The following is a 16815-nucleotide window of genomic DNA, read 5'->3' as shown; positions in this document are numbered from 1 at the left end:
AACATCTGTCTCTCGGAGGCGTCAGATAGACATAGCGCAAACCGAGTCTTCGTTGAGGGTATTCTTTGATTTTCCCATAGCAGAGTGGAGCTTGAACCTGGTCGTTCACTTAGCGCGGCACCTGCTGCCTTCTGCATCTGGCGTATGCGGGAGAGAACTTGTATTTTGTGGTGACAGTCCTGGATGCTAGTCATGTGCTCGGGGGGCTGGATAATGAGGAAGCCGGCACTTGGCCGATAGTCAAACGCGATTCACGGGACATGATGCCACGAGGACCTTACTTCCGAGACCCCTATTAGCGTTTCTTGGTAATGGCTGGGACGCCCTCGCTCGCGCGTAACTCGGCGAGTCGCTTCTCGCGCTCGATGAGCCTCTCCTTCTCCTGCTTGATCATCTGTTCGACCGTCTTGTTGGCCTCCGCCAGGCGGTCCATCTCACTGGCCTCGCCCGCTTTGCTGTATTCGTTGCCCGGGGTCTTGTTGAGCGGGATCTCCGCCGTCCGGCCGTTCTTCTGCTGCTGGGTTTGCTTGGTGTTCTTCCCACCCTTCCCCTTCTGCGGCTGCGTGGCCGTCGCGGGGCCTCCGGTCAGGAGCTCGTAGAACTGCTCCACCGGCTCGTTGAAGACCACCTCCTCGTAGTTCTGACTCGTCACCATCTCCCGGCGTTCCTTCTTGCCCTCCGCATCGTCGCCGTATGGGTGCAGCTTCAGGCTGTGCCACAGCGTCTGGGGTTTCTCGTTGGATTCCGGCACGAAGTAGAGCTTGATCTGGATCTCGAATTCACCCCACCCGGTCTCCGTGACCTCGAAGGGGGGCTGTTCGATGGTCCGGACATTCTGCGCGTACGTCTCGTGCAGCTTGAACTGGACCTTCTTCAGCCAGTAGGAGATGTCTTCGCCGTTGACGCCTTTGACGAAGACGCGCCATTGGTGGGTGTGGTCGGCGGGCACGTGGGGAGGTTTCTTCGCGGGATCGAACGGTTGGGCTTCGCTGCCGAAGACTGGGATCATCGAGCGTTAGTACAGCATAGCAAGGGATGAGAGTAGGCTTATGCTGGCGTACCAAAAGGGCGAAACACAGAGACACCCTTGAGATTCTTCTTGTCAGCGGCCTGGTCCTGCCTTCCTCTGATGCATATACGGGATAGAATGAACGCTCACCCTCACGCGCTTTGTACCCGTTGCAGAAGGCATGCTTGAGCCTGAAACGTTCCTTTGCAATCGTAGTTGTAACGGAGGACAAATGTGTTGGAATTGAATTGCGATGATGGATGCACGTAGGATGCAAAGTGACCATGTTCCTGTCGCGACGACTTTCGCCGCAGCGGCACGTGACAGCGGTGGGTGGTGATACGATAAGGAATTCCTCGGAAGCTCCGCAGCTATTCTTCTGGCTCCGGCGATCAAGCTCTCTTTTTCGAATACTCCCATTCGACCATGTTACCTTGAAATTCACTCGTTGCTCTTCTTATCCTTCTATCTACACCATACCTCACGCACTTACTGTGGGATAAAATCATATAATCAGCAAGATGGCTGCTAAACGGGTCGTTGTCGCGGGTGGTAATGGTTTCTTGGGTAAGTATACTTCGCACGGCGCGCGTGCGCAAGAAATCGACTGACGAAATCTCTCCCCTCCGACAGGTTCGAGAATCTGCAAGTCTGCCGTCGCTAGGGGCTGGTCGGTCACGTCACTTAGGTATACGATTCCATTGATGGTCGGATAAATTGTTGGTTTAATCTCGCGCAATCTTGCTGATCGCCACGGCATAGTCGCTCGGGCGAACCGCGGTGGGATGCCGTCACAGACTCGGTCAGTCGCCCGAGCTGGGCGAGCTCCGTCGAATGGGCCAAGGCCGATATCCTCAAACCCGAGACATACAAGGCTTTCCTGAATGGCGCCACGGCCGTGGTCCACAGTATGGGCATTCTCCTCGAGGCGGATTACAAAGGAGTCGTGCAGGGCAGGGAGCCGATTCTCAGTGGCCTACAAAGGGCCTTCAGCGCCTCGAGGCCTGGCAGTCAGGATCTCCGGGGGAGACGAGAGGGCGAGCCGCTTGAGGTCCGGGACCGCAGCGGGCAGTTTACATACGAGCTGATGAACAGAGATTCCGGTGAGTACGCAGTGCTCCGGATGAGGGGTTTTGGGTCCTCATTAAAAAGAGAGGATAATCTTGGCCTGCATGCTGACGGTTGGGGTCATGATGTTTAGCTATCGCGCTCGCCCAGGAGACACACCACGAGCGGGTTCCTACCTTTGTCTACATTTCTGCTGCGTCGGGAGCGCCGGTCCTTCCCAGTCGGTACATCACAACCAAGAGAGAAGCGGAGTCGATCATAGCAGCGCAGCTACCGGAACTTCGGAATGTGTTCGTGCAGGCACCCTTTATGTACGATGAGAGTAGAAAGTTCACCCTGCCGATTGCGCTCGGTGGCTTTGTCGGATCCCAGGTCAATGCTCTGCTGGGGAACAAGCTTGATTTTCTTGGCTCGATGGTAACTAAGCCACTCAAGGTGGACGACGTAGGGGAAGCTGTGGCAGAGGCCCTCGAAGATGAGTCTGTTCGCGGAGCATTGGGGGTACAAAAGATCGAAGCCCTAGCCACGAAGGCCTGGAGAAAAAGCATGCTTTGAGCATTGGTTTAATCACACGGTATGGCTAAATTTAGGTTTCTATAACTCGATGCTAAGAATGTCACAGAATGATAAAGAGCCCCGGTGTGCAACAAGCCCTTCACAATGTTGAGGGGTGGACCGACCACTGCTTGAATCGCTGACTGTTGGCTGTATTCGAGACGAGTTTGGTTATTCAAGCATGAGGCAGCTCTTGGAAGGATTGCAGAGCGACACTGCTTCAAGGTGGAGTGGAAGCAATGAAGTGCTGCTGGTATAGTGTATTTGTACAGGGAAGGCTACCAATCGATACCCCTAGACGAAATCTTTCCCCTACGATTTCTGTCAACCTCAGAAACAAAGCGCGTCCTTGCTCTCTGCAAATGGAGCTCAACGAGACTAGCATCGTAGTTTTAAGCTCAATGGGTCAGCGCTTGGCTATAAGGCGACTGGGCTATTTCGAGCTTGATCGCATTGCTCTGAAATATGACCCCCAGCAAGGGAGACCGCATGTAACGACCGGGACGTGCAGAGCCACTCAGATATCAACCAATGTTGGAATATTCCGTGGATGTGGCCGCTGGTGGGTAAAATGATTGGATCCGTTCAGATCATAGTTCCACGTTCGAAGCTGTCACGAATCTCGGTTGTATACTGTTACACGATTAGACTTGATACCAGAAGAAATTAACGGTACATACCTTGTTATAGAAGCGAGCCAGTTTCTGGTTGAACTGTTTGTTCTTCTCATTGATGTAGGTGACGTCACCATCATCATCTCCGCGGCGGTCTCTTCGCTTCTTGAGTCGAACCTCCTCAGCCTTTCTCAAGTCCGCGACTAGCTTATCGACAGCTGCCCGATCAGGCTTGTTTTCCGTGAACCCGACAGTATCTGCCGTGGAATAGAAGGTGCCGTTCTTATCGACAGCGATCATTTCGCCGTCGTTGGTTTCCACGATTTCGAGATCCCCGTTGGCGGCGGCTTTTTCGATGGCCGCCATCTTATCACGTTCATAACCCTCCAAGTCAGGTTGTAATTCGCGCAGCTGTCTCTTGTAAACTTTGCGCGCATCTTGCGTATAGTCCTGGAAGGCAACGTCATCGCGATGGCGTTGTTTCTTTTCCATCCGCTTGTCCCATTTTTCCGACTCATCCACAGTCCAGTCCCAAGCGCGCTTGCGCTCAAAATCCTCGCCCGCAGCCTCTGTATCAGCCTTTAGCAGGTTGTGCGATGCGAAGGCGTGCTTGCGCGAGATCGATGAAAGTAATGCTGGGTCGGTCGCTAGACGTTGTGTTTCGGCGGCGGTCTCCTTCAGGTTGCGCTCTGTAGCCGTTTTCTGGAGGGGAAAAGTGTCAGTAAAAACGCGCATTTTAGACAAGATGAATTTGTGGAGTGCTTACTGCGCGAGCCTGAAGAGCCTTGAATCTCTCTTTGCGCAGGCGGGCCTTGGAAGCAGCATCATCCTCTGTCTTATCTACTGTCTTCGAGACATCCTCTACGGCATCACTAGCAGTAGACTCCTGGGAGGTATCGCCTGGCTGTTCGGCTGGCTGCTCCTGCTCAGAGTCAGGATTGCTTGCCGCAGGCTGCTCGATGTTGTGTTCGGTGGGCATTTTGCCGAAGTCTGCACAGGATTAGGTTGAAATGATGTTAGAACTCGGAGATGGGTTTCAAAGCAACGTGATGATAGAGCGCTAGGTAATGAAAGAAGTCAAGGCTGGGGTTCGTGTTCCCAGCATGGATGATGAAAGAAATCAAGGTTGAGGCTGAGGTCAACTCTGGCTCGGATTTGCACGACTCGCCGCCCTTCCGACCGCCTTTTGACTTTCCCCTGATTGTCTGATTATCCTTATCTCCTCCCCCGACCCGCCCGCCCGCCCACTCCACACATTCTCGGTAGCATGTCATACAGTAAACTCCGATTGATCGACCTCTGAGCTCAACCATTTTATTATAGCTCCATGCCGAACCCACGAACTCATAGTCACCTGCTTGTATCTGGGCGCAGACTGGACCAGAGATCAGTACCACGCCACATAACGCTCCGTCGCCATGTTGACCTAAGCGACAAGCAGAGGTCTTCATATCCCGAGGCCACCCCGTCCCAAACACTTCGGTTCGCCCTGACTGCTACGCTGAAACGGCCTGAGCATCATGTAATTGATCCAATCTTGGAATCAAATCTATTGCAAAGCATTCGGAGTAAGTGGCCAGCAGACTCCCTGCCTTCGCCACTTTTGGCCACTCTTTGGCCAGACCCAAAAAGACACGCTCCTAAGGCCTCGCACCTTGATACCAGACAAATAAGAAGTCTTCCTGACCTGCAAGTCTTCATTGAGAGTAATGTGATAAACAAGGAAGGATGCAGACTTTTGCAGTCTCGGCAATGCGCCCCTCTATCGAAAGCGTTAGCACTCTGTGAACAACACAACCAATTTCGAGAAGTTCTCTCTGCTATCCATGGGATTATTACGCGTGTAGAGAGGATAGATGGGCATTGCTCGCAGCGTCTCTATGTACTAGGCATGTACTATGCAGCACTCGCATTTTCATTTCCGGCTCTCAAGCGCTACTTGGAAGGCTATCTAGCCTGCGGTTCGCAACGCTTGGGTCCGAACGAGAGCAGACTTCTAGTCCACGCTCTCCTTGATGCCTTCAAGTATCTTGAATTCTGCGAGGGAACCCAGGACATAAGTGCAATGATTAGCCTAGTGACTGGAGATGCCCAACCGAGCAGTAACCGCTTGCATGATATATTATATTGGGCAGGGCCTGACCATCGGAGCTCATGGTCTGGCTCTTATTTCACCTTGCTCGTCAAAATGAACAGCAAGGCACTACAGGATACTCTATGGGCTAGAATCATAGAGAATCTGACTCCTGAGTCGCACGAGAATCAATTTCAAGCTGCCTATACGTGCGTGGAGGCCTTGATTGACGCTGGGGATACGCAACAGGCCATTACATTCTTGAAACAAATATCAGAGCGCGCCAATAGTACTTTACCGTTCCTTTGGAGGGCCAAGTCACTTTGCTACGCTTTCTCCGATGATGAACTTCAAGCTTCCCTAGTTGGCGAGGAAGAACATACTGAAATTCTGAATCGGCTTCTCACAGATATGGAGGATCGGCTGGGCATCCGCTGGCAATCTAACATGCTACTCCATTCAAGTGCTTCTGAACCCCTCACGGTCGCTAGTGAAAAGCCATTCTTGACCATGGATGGGGATAGCACTGGCTATGGTAGCATTGAGCGGCTTCTTACGCAAATTCATTGCTTTGGATGCTCAAAATCGATAGCTGACCTTGGTCAGATTGCCGATTCGCTCAATGAACATGAAGGTAGCCTGGTGTCTAGTCTGGCCATCCCTGATGCAGATACAAATATGGAGTATGCTTGGTGTCCCCAGCATGCCCCACTTGAATTTACAGGTTCTCTATCGCCCATTGGGACCGACTTTTCCAAGCCTTGGACACCCTCTACACTAGGTTTACTTCGCGTTAGCCCAGATGCTAGCGGTCAATGTTTTGCCGGCAAGCGATCACTACATTTGATGCAGCTTGGATACTTAGTCGCAAGGCCAAAGAAGTCTCAAGAGCGAAACTCGCAAGATGCCACTAAATGGGAGCAGACGGGACACATTTTTGCATGGGATCGCTTTCATGGGCAGCCGATTGCAGTCTTTATTGGGCATGTCCATGGCACAAGCCAACATCGCATAGAAGCAGGACCTCCGAATCTGCGGTTCGGTCTAAGGTCCATCGTGAGTGTTAACGCTCTTAATGACCGACCGACACACTGCTCCAGCAATCGTGTCACTCCAATCGGTAGCGGTGCGACGAGATATTATGTTGATGTGGATCCAAGCCCGGACTTGTTACCATGAGGGAGGTTGTCATTATCATCTCTGGGCTTCATTTGTACGCAGAGGTCTTGTGACTCGAGGCATGCAGCCACGACCCGTTCTTAGCCTGCCTGTAAAATACAGTATCTGTATGCGACAACCGGAAGTAGAGCATTGTCAATACGCTTCTTACTTGATATACCCTTATTCGGCTGAGATGGCACCATGTAGCCAATTCTTTAATCGAGGAACGGAGTATTATCTACGATGTAGACTCGTAGATGTGTGACAATCAGCCTGGCATGTACCTTGCTTCAAGCACCTCAAGTAGAATATCTCCAGTGACTGCAATGCTTTCTCCGCGGATGGTTGATGAAAACAGACGATATAGCACATATATACTAGAGACATAGGTCGGTATGCTCTCGCAATCACGAAGTAAATAGCAGTCTTGAGTTAACGCGGGACGAACTTGCCTTTGCCTGGAAGCCAATGCCAGATTCGAGAAGACTGGGATCCTATGACTTGGTGAGTGCCACAGAGGTACAGGCACAACGATGCTTGTCAGTCTGGACGCCAGGTTATCCCTGCTCCCTTACGCCCAATGCACTAGTTCTTCCTTCATCTGAGCGAGTAATCTGATTGCATGAAGATTCGTAGGACTGCCATAAGCTCGAGGATCAGCATCCAAGAGGGATCGGAGGTAATAGCGTCATGCAGTCAGAATAGTTGCTGATTTGCTTTTTTCCATTTTTTTTTTTCTCTCTCTGCCTTTTTTTGGCCGATAGGTCTGATTGGCACCTGGCCCCATTTCAGCTTTTTCTTTGTTTCGTTATCCATGAAGTGCATCTCCGAGGAGTTATTATAACCGAATGTTGGGTTTTTTTGGGCTGTAAAGTGTGCCTTGGTGCCGAGCTCCATGCTCAATATCACAGCCATCATGCTGGAGGCATTTATGACCGAACAGGCTGAACCGAAGAGCCCGACGTAAGGTGAATGGGAGTTCAAGGTAAGTAACTGTTGTCTGGTCGACGAAAGTCTGGTTCCGGTGTAATCCAACCGCCGTTGCATATCGGAACACCCCAACCGGAGTCTGAGCCTTCCCTGCTTCCCTTTCACACTTCACACCGGGCCCATAGCTTTATGTGGTCGAAAGTACAGCCAGACTCTTAGGTATGGCGACGCCTGAAACCGTGGGATGCTTTATGGCGGAGGTGCAATGGACGGGGTCAAATTGCTTGTGTTGTGATGGGGTGCCGGTCACTTGATTCACCCCCTTCCTTCTTTCCAAGTTCCTCCCCCTACCTCCTCCTCCTCCTCCACCTCCAGATCTTCCCCTTCGATGCTCCTCTTTAGTGGACAACTCTTTGGGACTCATCAGCGATTGATTCCAAGTCTGCGCGATACATTCCCACTCCACCTTGGCGTCGTGTGAACCAGTCTAAGGAGGTTATACTCAGATCTCCGGTTTGAGCGCTCCACTATATTTTTGCTGGTTTAAGCTCGACATTTTCCGGAATGACTACTCCGTACTCCGTCGCTTTGATTCTCTTTGGGTGCGGTCGCCTCTGAGGATCTCGTATTGCGAACTTGAAAATTTTTCAGTTGCCTGCTCGAGGCTGATGGCTCGGGGCTGCCTACACGCAGCGCTAAGTGAAATCCAGCTGCCTCGGTCGAGTCAGCGACTGACCGATCGCCTCGCTACTTCAATGCCAACGCAGGGCTGCGGCCGCAAGACATGAGAGAACGGGATTCGAGCGTGGAGCGGCACCAGAACCTTGAAAAACAGGGCATGCGGCATTGAAGGTTGGTCGTGTGCACAAGCAGGGCCGTCAATGTAGTTATTGTCCTGCTAACGGCTGCAGTATGGTAGCCTCCGGAGCCAGAGGTCCAGACCAACAGCCACCCGAGCGCAAACCCAAGAGTGGGTACTAAGTACACATAAATTCCAGGAACTTCAGGATACTGCATGGATCACAGGGAGAAACGCCATTCTCTGGCTGGTGCTGAATCCGCCAGCATACAGCCAATCCCACAGAACCCAGGGAAGCCATTCAACCGTCAAGATACATCATTTGTTCTTGTCGGTAAGGCAACCACTCACATGCAGTAGCCCTGTTCGCCAAGTCGCAAAAGGCGAACACTCGCTACGATGCTAATGCACTAAACACACCACCTCCTTTGTCGGTTAAAGAAACTTTCGCTCTGGACCTTGAATGTGGGTCAGAGCACTAACTACGCTATACCAGTCAGCAAATATGAAACAGTCTGGGGCGGTGGCCATTCAAGGGATCCTATACCGCATTGCAAGGATGAAAAGCTTACCTCGCCAGTCCAGAGGCCACACACGCATCACTCAAGCGAATGTACCCCGTGTTAGGGGTTTTTCATCTTAAGCACTATCGAAGAGAAACGGCACGGGCCTGCAATCTCCAGTCGCCTGACAAAACCGCTTTTCTCAACTTTCTTGTTTGGCAACGACTTTGTGACATTGACTTCGAGCCCTGTCGAGGATAGTCTATTCCGGCTACGCTTAGTCTAACTATGGATTCCCAGCACTTTGGCCTACCGTAGTGGCCCGTGCAATGATCCAATAGCCACAGCACGCCACCATCAGCAGCGGCTGGAGCGACGGCTATTCATTTCCCCACAACTGTCACTAGTGTTGGGTTTTTACGGTCTTCTTCAGCTGCGACATGCTTCTGCTTCGACGTAAGATGATGAGTCACAGCAAGAGACTTGGCAGCGAGTTTGTAATCCAAACACACCTCGGAGCTAGAGGGGGCCCGTATCTCGAAGGTGATGCATTTGCAGAGGCATTCGACACTGCATGACAGGATGGCAAGATTTGGGAATTTGCGGTCAGAGTTGATCTCCTAATATTTATTCTGCTGCGAGCGACTGTATGCGCCTGCGGGTTCTTGTCTCGGGACAGAGTTCCGTATGGGACCGGCAGCTCGGATACAGTGAAACTCTTCGACTCCACCAAACAGCTTTCTAGTGGGTGCTCTCCAAATCCTACAACGTCATTTTCTTGTCCCTTCAAGTTCAGGATGCTGCAGGCGACTTCTGTATTGGGAAATACCAATGCCAGACCATCAATACGGTGGCCTCCTATATTTCTGGCTCACATGAATCCCTGGTAGCTTCTCAATCTGCAACAGAACCAGTCGCTGTTAAAAGCGATCATGGAAGCCCGCGGGTATCTGGCGTATCACTAATTATTTTGAATTGACAATTATACACATGGACCAATCAGCGGTTCTAATGACAATATGTGCTGCTTCTGCATCATGCGGTACGATCTGCAACTACCGACCCTTCGCTACGTCGTGTTCTCATCTTTACACAATTCCCTTCGGTGCTGCGTCTTTTCAAACAGTGGCGCAGCAAAGCAAAAAGCAGTCTCCTGGTTTCACGAGGGGGTGTATACAAAGAAGCCAGGGTTTTGAGATGATTGACCCCTCAACTGATTCAGCATCAGGCGGCTCGTCGGAGTAGCTTACTTCTCAGTACTTTTTGATGGCTAATCTACCTTGTCAAGCTGCCCTTCTATCTACCAATTCTGGGACACTTGGAACCGATATCCATGTCTGCATCCATACTATACCAGTGCTCATTGTTCTTTCCTCTACAGCGAACACCCTCGGGGGGCATCATATAAGCAGCTGCTCCTTGTGTTCGTTTGTTGATGACCAAGACCTCCCTCGGGCTCTTGCCGGACTCGCTCGGTTAGTACCAGACACCAATAATGTGTTGTCACACTACCAACGGAGACTGTCTCAGTACCATCCTCTTCAGGGCTGTATTCGAACGACTGGATACCAAATGTTCGATAGAAATCCCAGGATCCGGGAATAGACCATGCTGGATCCTGTCAGGGACGCAGTGTTGCTGCAAGTCTTGATTTTCGCGCAATGCCACACACATACGCAGTGGGCACGCACAGGCTCTCTCACAAGTATTACCCAGCCTGCCAATTTCCCCGGATCTGTTTCTTTTCTTTTCTTTTCTTTTTCCATCTTATTTTTCACGGTCACATATGGAATGGATTCAAATTTGCAGATTACTGCTTAATTTAGGGTTAGTCTACATTTCCTATCGTCGCTGAATCCGTTGCGTCATCAGACAAGCCAAAACGCCTTATAAGCAGCGGATTGACTGCAAATCTCAGCACCTCCATCGTCACTACCTGCAGCCGCACAAGCGGTGCTATGAGCTGGTTGGATGGAGGTTGGTGGAACTCTTTTCTTTTCTGATTTTCCCTACTTATTTCCCCTCCCACTCTATACCCCTTCCCAGACAATCGCTTTGTGGGAAATTTTCTGGCATTCGTCAGGACGAACTAATAGATGACTGTTACTCTACCAGTTCTCCTCGTAGGAACGTCCACCAACGGCGGACCATGTTCTTTGGACCCTTGAATCTCCCCTAAAAGCCCCCCCCCAAACGCCGTGTTTCTACATCCCTACCTTATTTCTGCGAAGCTACTTTCCGTCTGGAAGATATTATTATGCCGCCGCGCGCTATCATTTCAATCCAGTCAAGTGCCATCCCCTTCTTGTTTGTCTCCCTTTTTTGGGCATCACCCAGTGCGCCTTAATCTTATTGAGCTTTCGGTTCGACCCATCAATTCATGATCCTATATATGGATGTTCACTCTGCAGAAAACGACCTGTGGGATCAGCTCTTAGCACTTACCGATAGAAAACAAGACCCACCGACAGGAAAAGTCACAGAAGAGAATCCCCAAGGAGATAACCAGAAACAAGAATCAACGGAAGGAATACTTCCGAGCGCCAATTGTCTAGATGTCGAGGACGCCGCTACATCAATGGAGACATGCCACATCCAGCGGGCAATATTCTGATGGGCGGGCCCAAGCCGCTGGCGACGACCATCAGGCGCTAACAGGATCTCCGAGTCATTCTCATCCCACGGACGAGCTTCCGCGCTTCTTATTTCCTGGCCCAGCCAGTCAGACTTATGATCCCACTGTCGCATCTACCGCCTTCAACTCTAGATCGCCCTATCAGGAGAGACTCTGGGATAGTGTCGCTAATCAAAAGCATGATGTTCCTTCGCTTCCTCCATATAATACTGGTAGTCCAGCTCACTTTGGGGCTCAACGGTCCAATGTGTTGAGAAACGTGGAGTATGCCTCATTTTCCTACCTCTTAGTTTTCCATTCCCTTCTTTTGTTGGCCTTGGCTCATTCGAGCTCAGAAGCGTGATCATGGTTCTGTTATCTCTTGACTGGCTCATGCACACATATTTCCTGTTCACATTCTCATTTTGAGCATGCGCATGCAGGTTACCCTCACTGTACTTTCCCCGCCCGTCTTTCCTTCATAGTTGCGATGAGAAGTGCCATGTGCTTTCTTCCGGTCAAGCCACTAATTCCTGCTGGCAGAAACAGCGAACTCTCCACGGCTGGTCCAAGTCCTGGTCACTGTTATGATTGTACGGGGGGGTCTTCCGCCAGCATGGCCGCTCAAAAGCGTCAGATACAACAGCCCCAAAGGCAGAGTACGACGAGTATGCCTTCTGGATTTGAAAGACTGCTTCATCATTCGCCTACGCCGTCCCCTCCCCCGCGGCGACCGTCCTCAACCTCACGATATCACCTTTACATCAGACAGCAGCCTTTGGCTGCGCGAGCTTGTGGCGCGGGTGACAGAGACCGACGGCCTATCGACCCACCTCCCATCATCCAAATGCTTCTGAGGGACTTCGATCCAAGATCCGCTGACGACAATAATATCCTTCAAGATCCGCGATTCACTGTGGGCTGTTTCCTCATTCCCGAGCCCGGATTTTCCCAATCAGACATGAACGCCGACGGTACGGGTAGAGCGGATGAATTGAGCCAGGGACAGTCGACTCCTTTGCTATCCGGAAAAGCTTTCGTGTCACCTTTTTATGTCGATGAAGACCCGGACCCCAGCACCGCGCCAGCCCATCCATCCTCGCCCTACTACGAAATAGGCGAATACGTGCTACCGAACCCTTACCACGACACCCCACACACCTCGGGACAGGGACAACCTGCTACGTTCTATATATTCTCCGACCTTTCTGTCCGTACAGCTGGACTGTACCGCCTCCAATTTCGTCTGATGAACTGGGGTCACGTGGAGGACACTGGCAAGTCAATGCCCATCCTTGCCGAGGCTTGGACGAATCCCTTCCGCGTATTTCCGGCCAAGGACTTTCCTGGAATGAGGGATTCGTCCCTTTTGACGGAAGGACTGAAGGAGCTTGGGTTCGTGGAATTGAAGACGCGGGGGAAAGGGAAAGGGAAGGGTCGAAGGAGGTGATACGTAGAACGCTCCAAAGCCTCTTTCGGCAGCTGGGGGGAATTATGACAAGGGTTGACCGCGTTGTATTGGCAAAGGAGAACTTTCGGTTCTCTCCACCCCCAGATCATGTTCGGTGTTTATCTTTCTTTCGATGTTCCTTGATTTTCTATTATATGATGAATGATTCTGGTGGGAGGAGTGACGGCACGCAGAGAGCGAACCTAGGCAAGCCGTCGCGCTACGACGAGCACAGGGGTGGCGTTACGGCTGATAATTAAGTCTCTCTTCAATTTCGGGGCTTTGTCATACTTTCCGATCCTGGTAGCCCATGAATATTCCACCTAAGCGCGTCAGTCGCAGTCACATTATCTACTGCGCCTTCAAGATTACACCAGGCCTACTCGGACGGATTCCCCCCCCACTGCTCCGCGATCTCTCTTGTATTGGAACGACGTTCTTAGTCTATGCTTGGGTATCACAGTCATTAAGGTGTGCACAGAGAAGAAATCGAGCTTTCAGTAAAGCCGCCCACACCGCACTTCAGAGAGTCCAATACCGAGTCACGAACCACCCCGCAGAAGGGCAGCCCAAGTTTCATTTTGTTGACTTTCCTTTTTCTTTTATCGCCTAGAGGACGAAGTACTCTTCCGGTATCTTAAACTTGAACTGCAGATCCCCCCATTTCTCCAGAAGGCTTTGCACGTCCACCTTGACCTGCGTCCACTCCGGACTCTGAAATTGGTTGGCGCGAAGCATAGTGCGAATCATCTGCTCGCCGTCGGCCAGGCGGCCCTCCTCGCGGGCCATGACCGCGGCGATGACAACGGACTCGGGGCTCCCATACGCCGCCGCCAGCTCGAACAACTCCCGGGCCATGGCGCGATAGTGCGTCAGCGACGGCCGGCGGTGTTCGGACCAGATTTCGTCGCGGAGCCGCGTCCACCACGAGCGGTTCTGCTCCTGCAGCAGGCCTTGGCCCTCCTGCGCGGGGTCGACCGGGCGGAAGTCGGCGGCGGATTCCCCTCGCCGGGGGTACCGCCCCTGCGCGATGAGGTAGTAGTAGCACGCCAGCCGGCGGGTGGCCCGGCGGTGGCCCGCCATGACCGCCATGTGCATGTACTCCTCATACTGGTCCCACCGACCTTGCTCCCGCAGGTGAGCCGCGTACCGCACGAGGTACTCCGGCTGTTTGAACTCCTCGGCCGCGCGGCGGTAGATCTCCTCGGGCGTGTGTTTGGTCTTGTGCCGGTGGTCCAGCATCATGCCCTGGACCCAGAGGTAGGTGTCCCAGAAGGAGTCGATGGGCGGGAAGTACAGCCCGGTCTCGAAGCCCGGCTCGAGTTTCTTGGCCGGGTAGATGAGCTCGAGCAGTTCGTCCAGGAGGGCCATCGCCTCGCGGTACTGTTGCCGGTGGCCGAGGACCCGCGCGTGGAGGTGCATCGCGCGCGGGTCCGGAACGGGCCCCGTCGCCAGGGCCTCGACGGCTTGCAGGATCGGCACATCGCGCGGCGGGGCCTGGTGGCTCTTGTTGTGCTGCGCGCGCAGCTCCTTCAGGTAGTTGGCCGCTTGAATGTAGATCGCCGGCCGGACTTTGGCCAGCGCGGTGGCCGAGGAGACCCAGTGCTGGAAGGGTTTGTGGTGCGGGAGGATGAGCTTGCCGATTTTGAACACTTCCAAGGGCGTCACTGATGTTTCGCGAAAGATGGTTAGTAATCTTCTTAGACGCAACGCGCGACCCCCCCCAAGACTTGTCACGCCTGAGATAGCGAGGATTAAAGAGGATTGTCACGTACAGTTGCGTGGGTTGTTTTCGATTGCGGCAAGGGTGGGAGGGCCGCCATGAGCACACTCTAGCAAGTGTCGGCCGGTGGCCTCGAAAACTGGCCACGTAATCTCTGTCTTGAGGTCTCTGTTCAGGACGGCGTCCGCCCAATTGTCCATGCCGCCTGTTGCAAGCCACTTTTGGTGAGCTGTGAAGTCGCCGGTGATGTGGGATTCGGGGCCGATGTCTGCAGGGCGGGGAGGAGAAGACACGCGGGCATCTCTCATGTTGGCGGCGCGTCGTAGCGCAGGGGATTTTCGGGGAGTTCGATACAAGTCATTGTTGGATCTAGTGGTATGGAAGCAGGCACTGGGCGGAGGCCGAGGTGCGAGTAGCTGATTATGCTGAGGGTGGAGGTGATCTTGGACAAGGCGGGGGCGCAGGTTGGAGCTATAGTGCAAGCTCAGGGCGGGGCTTGTGCCCGAATGCAGACGTATTTGGCATTGTCGTCTGATGCTGCGTGAGGACCCAGGAAGGGACATGGCGAATGGATAGGGAGGGTGTACAAGAAGTGAAGGAAGGTGTGGATTGACGCAAAGGCGGCGGGGAGGAAGAAATCTGGAGTTCGGGCTTTCCGCATCTCCGTCCACTTTTCGACAACTCGCGCCAAAAACAATAACAATAACAATGGGGCTAGAATACAATGGACTGATTTTACTTAGATGTCTCCCGGGATGAACGAGGTCTTGCTTTCTCTGTCGCGCAATTCCACCGTCGTACTGCTTCAACTAAGACCGATTTGACAGCTACTCGTCTCATCAAAAATACTAACGTACGAGCCCTGATGATTTGCTGGCAAACTCGGATGACAGAGACAACAACAACAACCAGTTTCTTTCCTCTTGTTTCCAAGTTGTCCATTCGATACAGATGATAATGTACATTCGCCGCCTTTTTCCCGCTTTCCGTTTGTATCAGAAAATAGAATCTCGAGAGAGAGATATAGGGACGGAGAAAAAAGATAATAAAGAAAAGGGTGATATAACAGAACACAATACACAAAAATAGAAAATAAGGGTGGTGCGAGATAAAAACTCCAGCTCGATGATGCAGCCCAATCACAACGTTCCAGGCCCATCCAGGTCTTTTTGTGTCTGTCGATTCATCCCAAGAATGATGAGCCACCGGGCGACCCAGATGGACCGGGGTAGCATTACAAAGGAAAGTCCCCCCGGACCGTCAAAAAAATGACCATCCGCTTTAGTCCATGGTGACCTTGGCACCGACGGCCTTGAGGGTCTCGATGATCTTCTCGGCCTCCTCCTTGGGGACGGACTCCTTCAGGACCTTGGGCGCCGACTCGACGAACTTCTTGCTGTCGACCAGGGACAGGCCGAGCATGTTCTTGATCTCCTTGATGACCTTGGCCTTGGAGGCGGCGTCGATGGACTCGAGCTTCAGGTTGAACAGAGTCTTCTCCTGCTGGACGGGAGCCTCCTCCTCCTCGGCGGCGGCGGGCGCGGCGGGGGCAGCGGCCATGGCGAAGCCACCGACGGGAAGGTCGGGGATGTTCAGGCGGGACTATATAAGGTGAGAAGTTTTCGTCAGCAATGCTATCCATGAGTTCACGCGATCACATGAGCAATCAATCGCGGCCGGCGGCAGTTCGATTGATAGGAACCTGTATCAAACAAAGTCCTAGGCGGGCGGACTCTGCGACATGCCAGAGTAGCAGCAACAAACGCACCTTCAAGCTAGCGACCAAGTCGGCAGTCTCCAACAGGTTCAATTGGCTGATCTGATCGACAATCTGGGTGATCTTGGGATTGACAGGAGCAGCAGACTCCGTGGATTGCCATCTCCGGCTGCTGGACAGGTATGAGGCGGAGGAAACGCGCAGGGAAGCGGTAGGGCGGACAATCTGTCTGCAGCAGCGAGCTGCGAACTGGGTAGACATGGACATGCTGGGCGTGAGAGGGAGGCGATCTGGACGGGGCGACAGAAGGTGGCTAGGCCAAGGGGGATTCAAGCTGCTCGATGTGCTCGGATGCTCGAAAAGTGCCTTTGCGGGAAAAGAAAGTCGAGTGTCGGCCCGGAAAATCCAGTCGCGTCACGTGATACCGACACCCGCTAGTCGGCGTTCTGTCAACAGAGAATCAAGTACTTACTATGTATATCAGCAACTCTTAGGTATATTCTAGAACAAATCCGCAGCAATGGATGAAAGACTCCGGATGTACGAATTGGAAAGATCCATTACCACTACTGTTACTGTAGCCTGCAAATGATACAGA

General features: G+C 52.5%; 7 protein-coding genes across 7 annotated transcripts; 3 read left to right on the top strand and 4 right to left on the bottom strand.

Annotated features, from left to right (window-relative positions):
• Nucleotides 1–242: 242 nt before the first annotated feature.
• Nucleotides 243–1293, bottom strand: yaf9 (YEATS domain-containing protein YAF9). The gene is made up of 3 exons (XM_025666419.1): nucleotides 1160–1293; nucleotides 1062–1086; nucleotides 243–999 (listed from the first exon to the last, which is right to left on the bottom strand). Exons 1-3 carry the CDS (start codon nucleotides 1190–1192, stop codon nucleotides 296–298), a joined length of 762 nt encoding a protein of 253 aa, XP_025531505.1. The 5' UTR covers nucleotides 1193–1293; the 3' UTR covers nucleotides 243–295.
• Nucleotides 1294–1402: 109 nt separating this feature from the next.
• On the top strand, nucleotides 1403–2968 carry horA (ubiquinone biosynthesis protein COQ11). Its single transcript, XM_025671214.1, has 5 exons — nucleotides 1403–1576; nucleotides 1643–1697; nucleotides 1772–2112; nucleotides 2211–2651; nucleotides 2700–2968. The coding sequence occupies exons 1-4, from the start codon at nucleotides 1531–1533 to the stop codon at nucleotides 2630–2632; spliced, it is 864 nt and encodes a 287-aa protein (XP_025531504.1). The 5' UTR covers nucleotides 1403–1530; the 3' UTR covers nucleotides 2633–2651; nucleotides 2700–2968.
• A 249-nt stretch (nucleotides 2969–3217) lies between these two features.
• Nucleotides 3218–4225, bottom strand: BO86DRAFT_303830 (pre-mRNA-splicing factor SYF2; the record flags this gene model as incomplete). The annotated part of the gene is made up of 3 exons (XM_025667590.1): nucleotides 3218–3265; nucleotides 3313–3948; nucleotides 4013–4225. The coding sequence occupies 3 exons, from the start codon at nucleotides 4223–4225 to the stop codon at nucleotides 3218–3220; spliced, it is 897 nt and encodes a 298-aa protein (XP_025531503.1).
• Nucleotides 4226–4501: 276 nt separating this feature from the next.
• Nucleotides 4502–6621, top strand: BO86DRAFT_406776 (uncharacterized protein). Its single transcript, XM_025674217.1, has one exon. It carries the CDS (start codon nucleotides 4574–4576, stop codon nucleotides 6497–6499), a length of 1926 nt encoding a protein of 641 aa, XP_025531502.1. The 5' UTR covers nucleotides 4502–4573; the 3' UTR covers nucleotides 6500–6621.
• Nucleotides 6622–11268: 4647 nt separating this feature from the next.
• On the top strand, nucleotides 11269–12777 carry BO86DRAFT_415881 (velvet factor family protein; the record flags this gene model as incomplete). Its single annotated transcript, XM_025674938.1, has 2 exons — nucleotides 11269–11612; nucleotides 11901–12777. The coding sequence occupies 2 exons, from the start codon at nucleotides 11269–11271 to the stop codon at nucleotides 12775–12777; spliced, it is 1221 nt and encodes a 406-aa protein (XP_025531501.1).
• A 304-nt stretch (nucleotides 12778–13081) lies between these two features.
• On the bottom strand, nucleotides 13082–15398 carry BO86DRAFT_161576 (uncharacterized protein). The gene is made up of 2 exons (XM_025666418.1): nucleotides 14553–15398; nucleotides 13082–14444 (listed from the first exon to the last, which is right to left on the bottom strand). The coding sequence occupies exons 1-2, from the start codon at nucleotides 15061–15063 to the stop codon at nucleotides 13387–13389; spliced, it is 1569 nt and encodes a 522-aa protein (XP_025531500.1). The 5' UTR covers nucleotides 15064–15398; the 3' UTR covers nucleotides 13082–13386.
• BO86DRAFT_385895 (mitochondrial 54S ribosomal protein bL12m) lies at nucleotides 15364–16577 on the bottom strand. Its single transcript, XM_025671213.1, has 2 exons — nucleotides 16269–16577; nucleotides 15364–16102 (listed from the first exon to the last, which is right to left on the bottom strand). The coding sequence occupies exons 1-2, from the start codon at nucleotides 16482–16484 to the stop codon at nucleotides 15782–15784; spliced, it is 537 nt and encodes a 178-aa protein (XP_025531499.1). The 5' UTR covers nucleotides 16485–16577; the 3' UTR covers nucleotides 15364–15781.
• Nucleotides 16578–16815: the final 238 nt, after the last annotated feature.

Source organism: Aspergillus japonicus (assembly GCF_003184785.1).
Source record: "Aspergillus japonicus CBS 114.51 unplaced genomic scaffold BO86scaffold_5, whole genome shotgun sequence".
Classification (NCBI taxonomy): Eukaryota; Fungi; Ascomycota; class Eurotiomycetes; order Eurotiales; family Aspergillaceae; genus Aspergillus; species Aspergillus japonicus.
This window is presented reverse-complemented; position numbering and strand designations above follow the sequence as displayed.

Coding starts and splice junctions, on each gene's coding strand:
- yaf9 (XM_025666419.1), bottom strand. CDS start 1,192: ATGCCTTCTGCAACGGGTACAAAGCGCGTGAGG. Junction 1,087..1,159: donor CGGGTACAAAGCGCGTGAGG/GTGAGCGTTCAT, acceptor AAGAATCTCAAG/GGTGTCTCTGTGTTTCGCCC. Junction 1,000..1,061: donor CTCTGTGTTTCGCCCTTTTG/GTACGCCAGCAT, acceptor CGATGATCCCAG/TCTTCGGCAGCGAAGCCCAA.
- horA (XM_025671214.1), top strand. CDS start 1,531: ATGGCTGCTAAACGGGTCGTTGTCGCGGGTGGTAATGGTTTCTTGG. Junction 1,698..1,771: donor TGGTCGGTCACGTCACTTAG/GTATACGATTCC, acceptor GCCACGGCATAG/TCGCTCGGGCGAACCGCGGT. Junction 2,113..2,210: donor GCTGATGAACAGAGATTCCG/GTGAGTACGCAG, acceptor CATGATGTTTAG/CTATCGCGCTCGCCCAGGAG.
- BO86DRAFT_406776 (XM_025674217.1), top strand. CDS start 4,574: ATGCCGAACCCACGAACTCATAGTCACCTGCTTGTATCTGGGCGCAGA.
- BO86DRAFT_161576 (XM_025666418.1), bottom strand. CDS start 15,063: ATGTCCCTTCCTGGGTCCTCACGCAGCATCAGACGACAATGCCAAATA. Junction 14,445..14,552: donor CGAAAACAACCCACGCAACT/GTACGTGACAAT, acceptor GCGAAACATCAG/TGACGCCCTTGGAAGTGTTC.
- BO86DRAFT_385895 (XM_025671213.1), bottom strand. CDS start 16,484: ATGTCCATGTCTACCCAGTTCGCAGCTCGCTGCTGCAGACAGATTGTC. Junction 16,103..16,268: donor ACTTGGTCGCTAGCTTGAAG/GTGCGTTTGTTG, acceptor CACCTTATATAG/TCCCGCCTGAACATCCCCGA.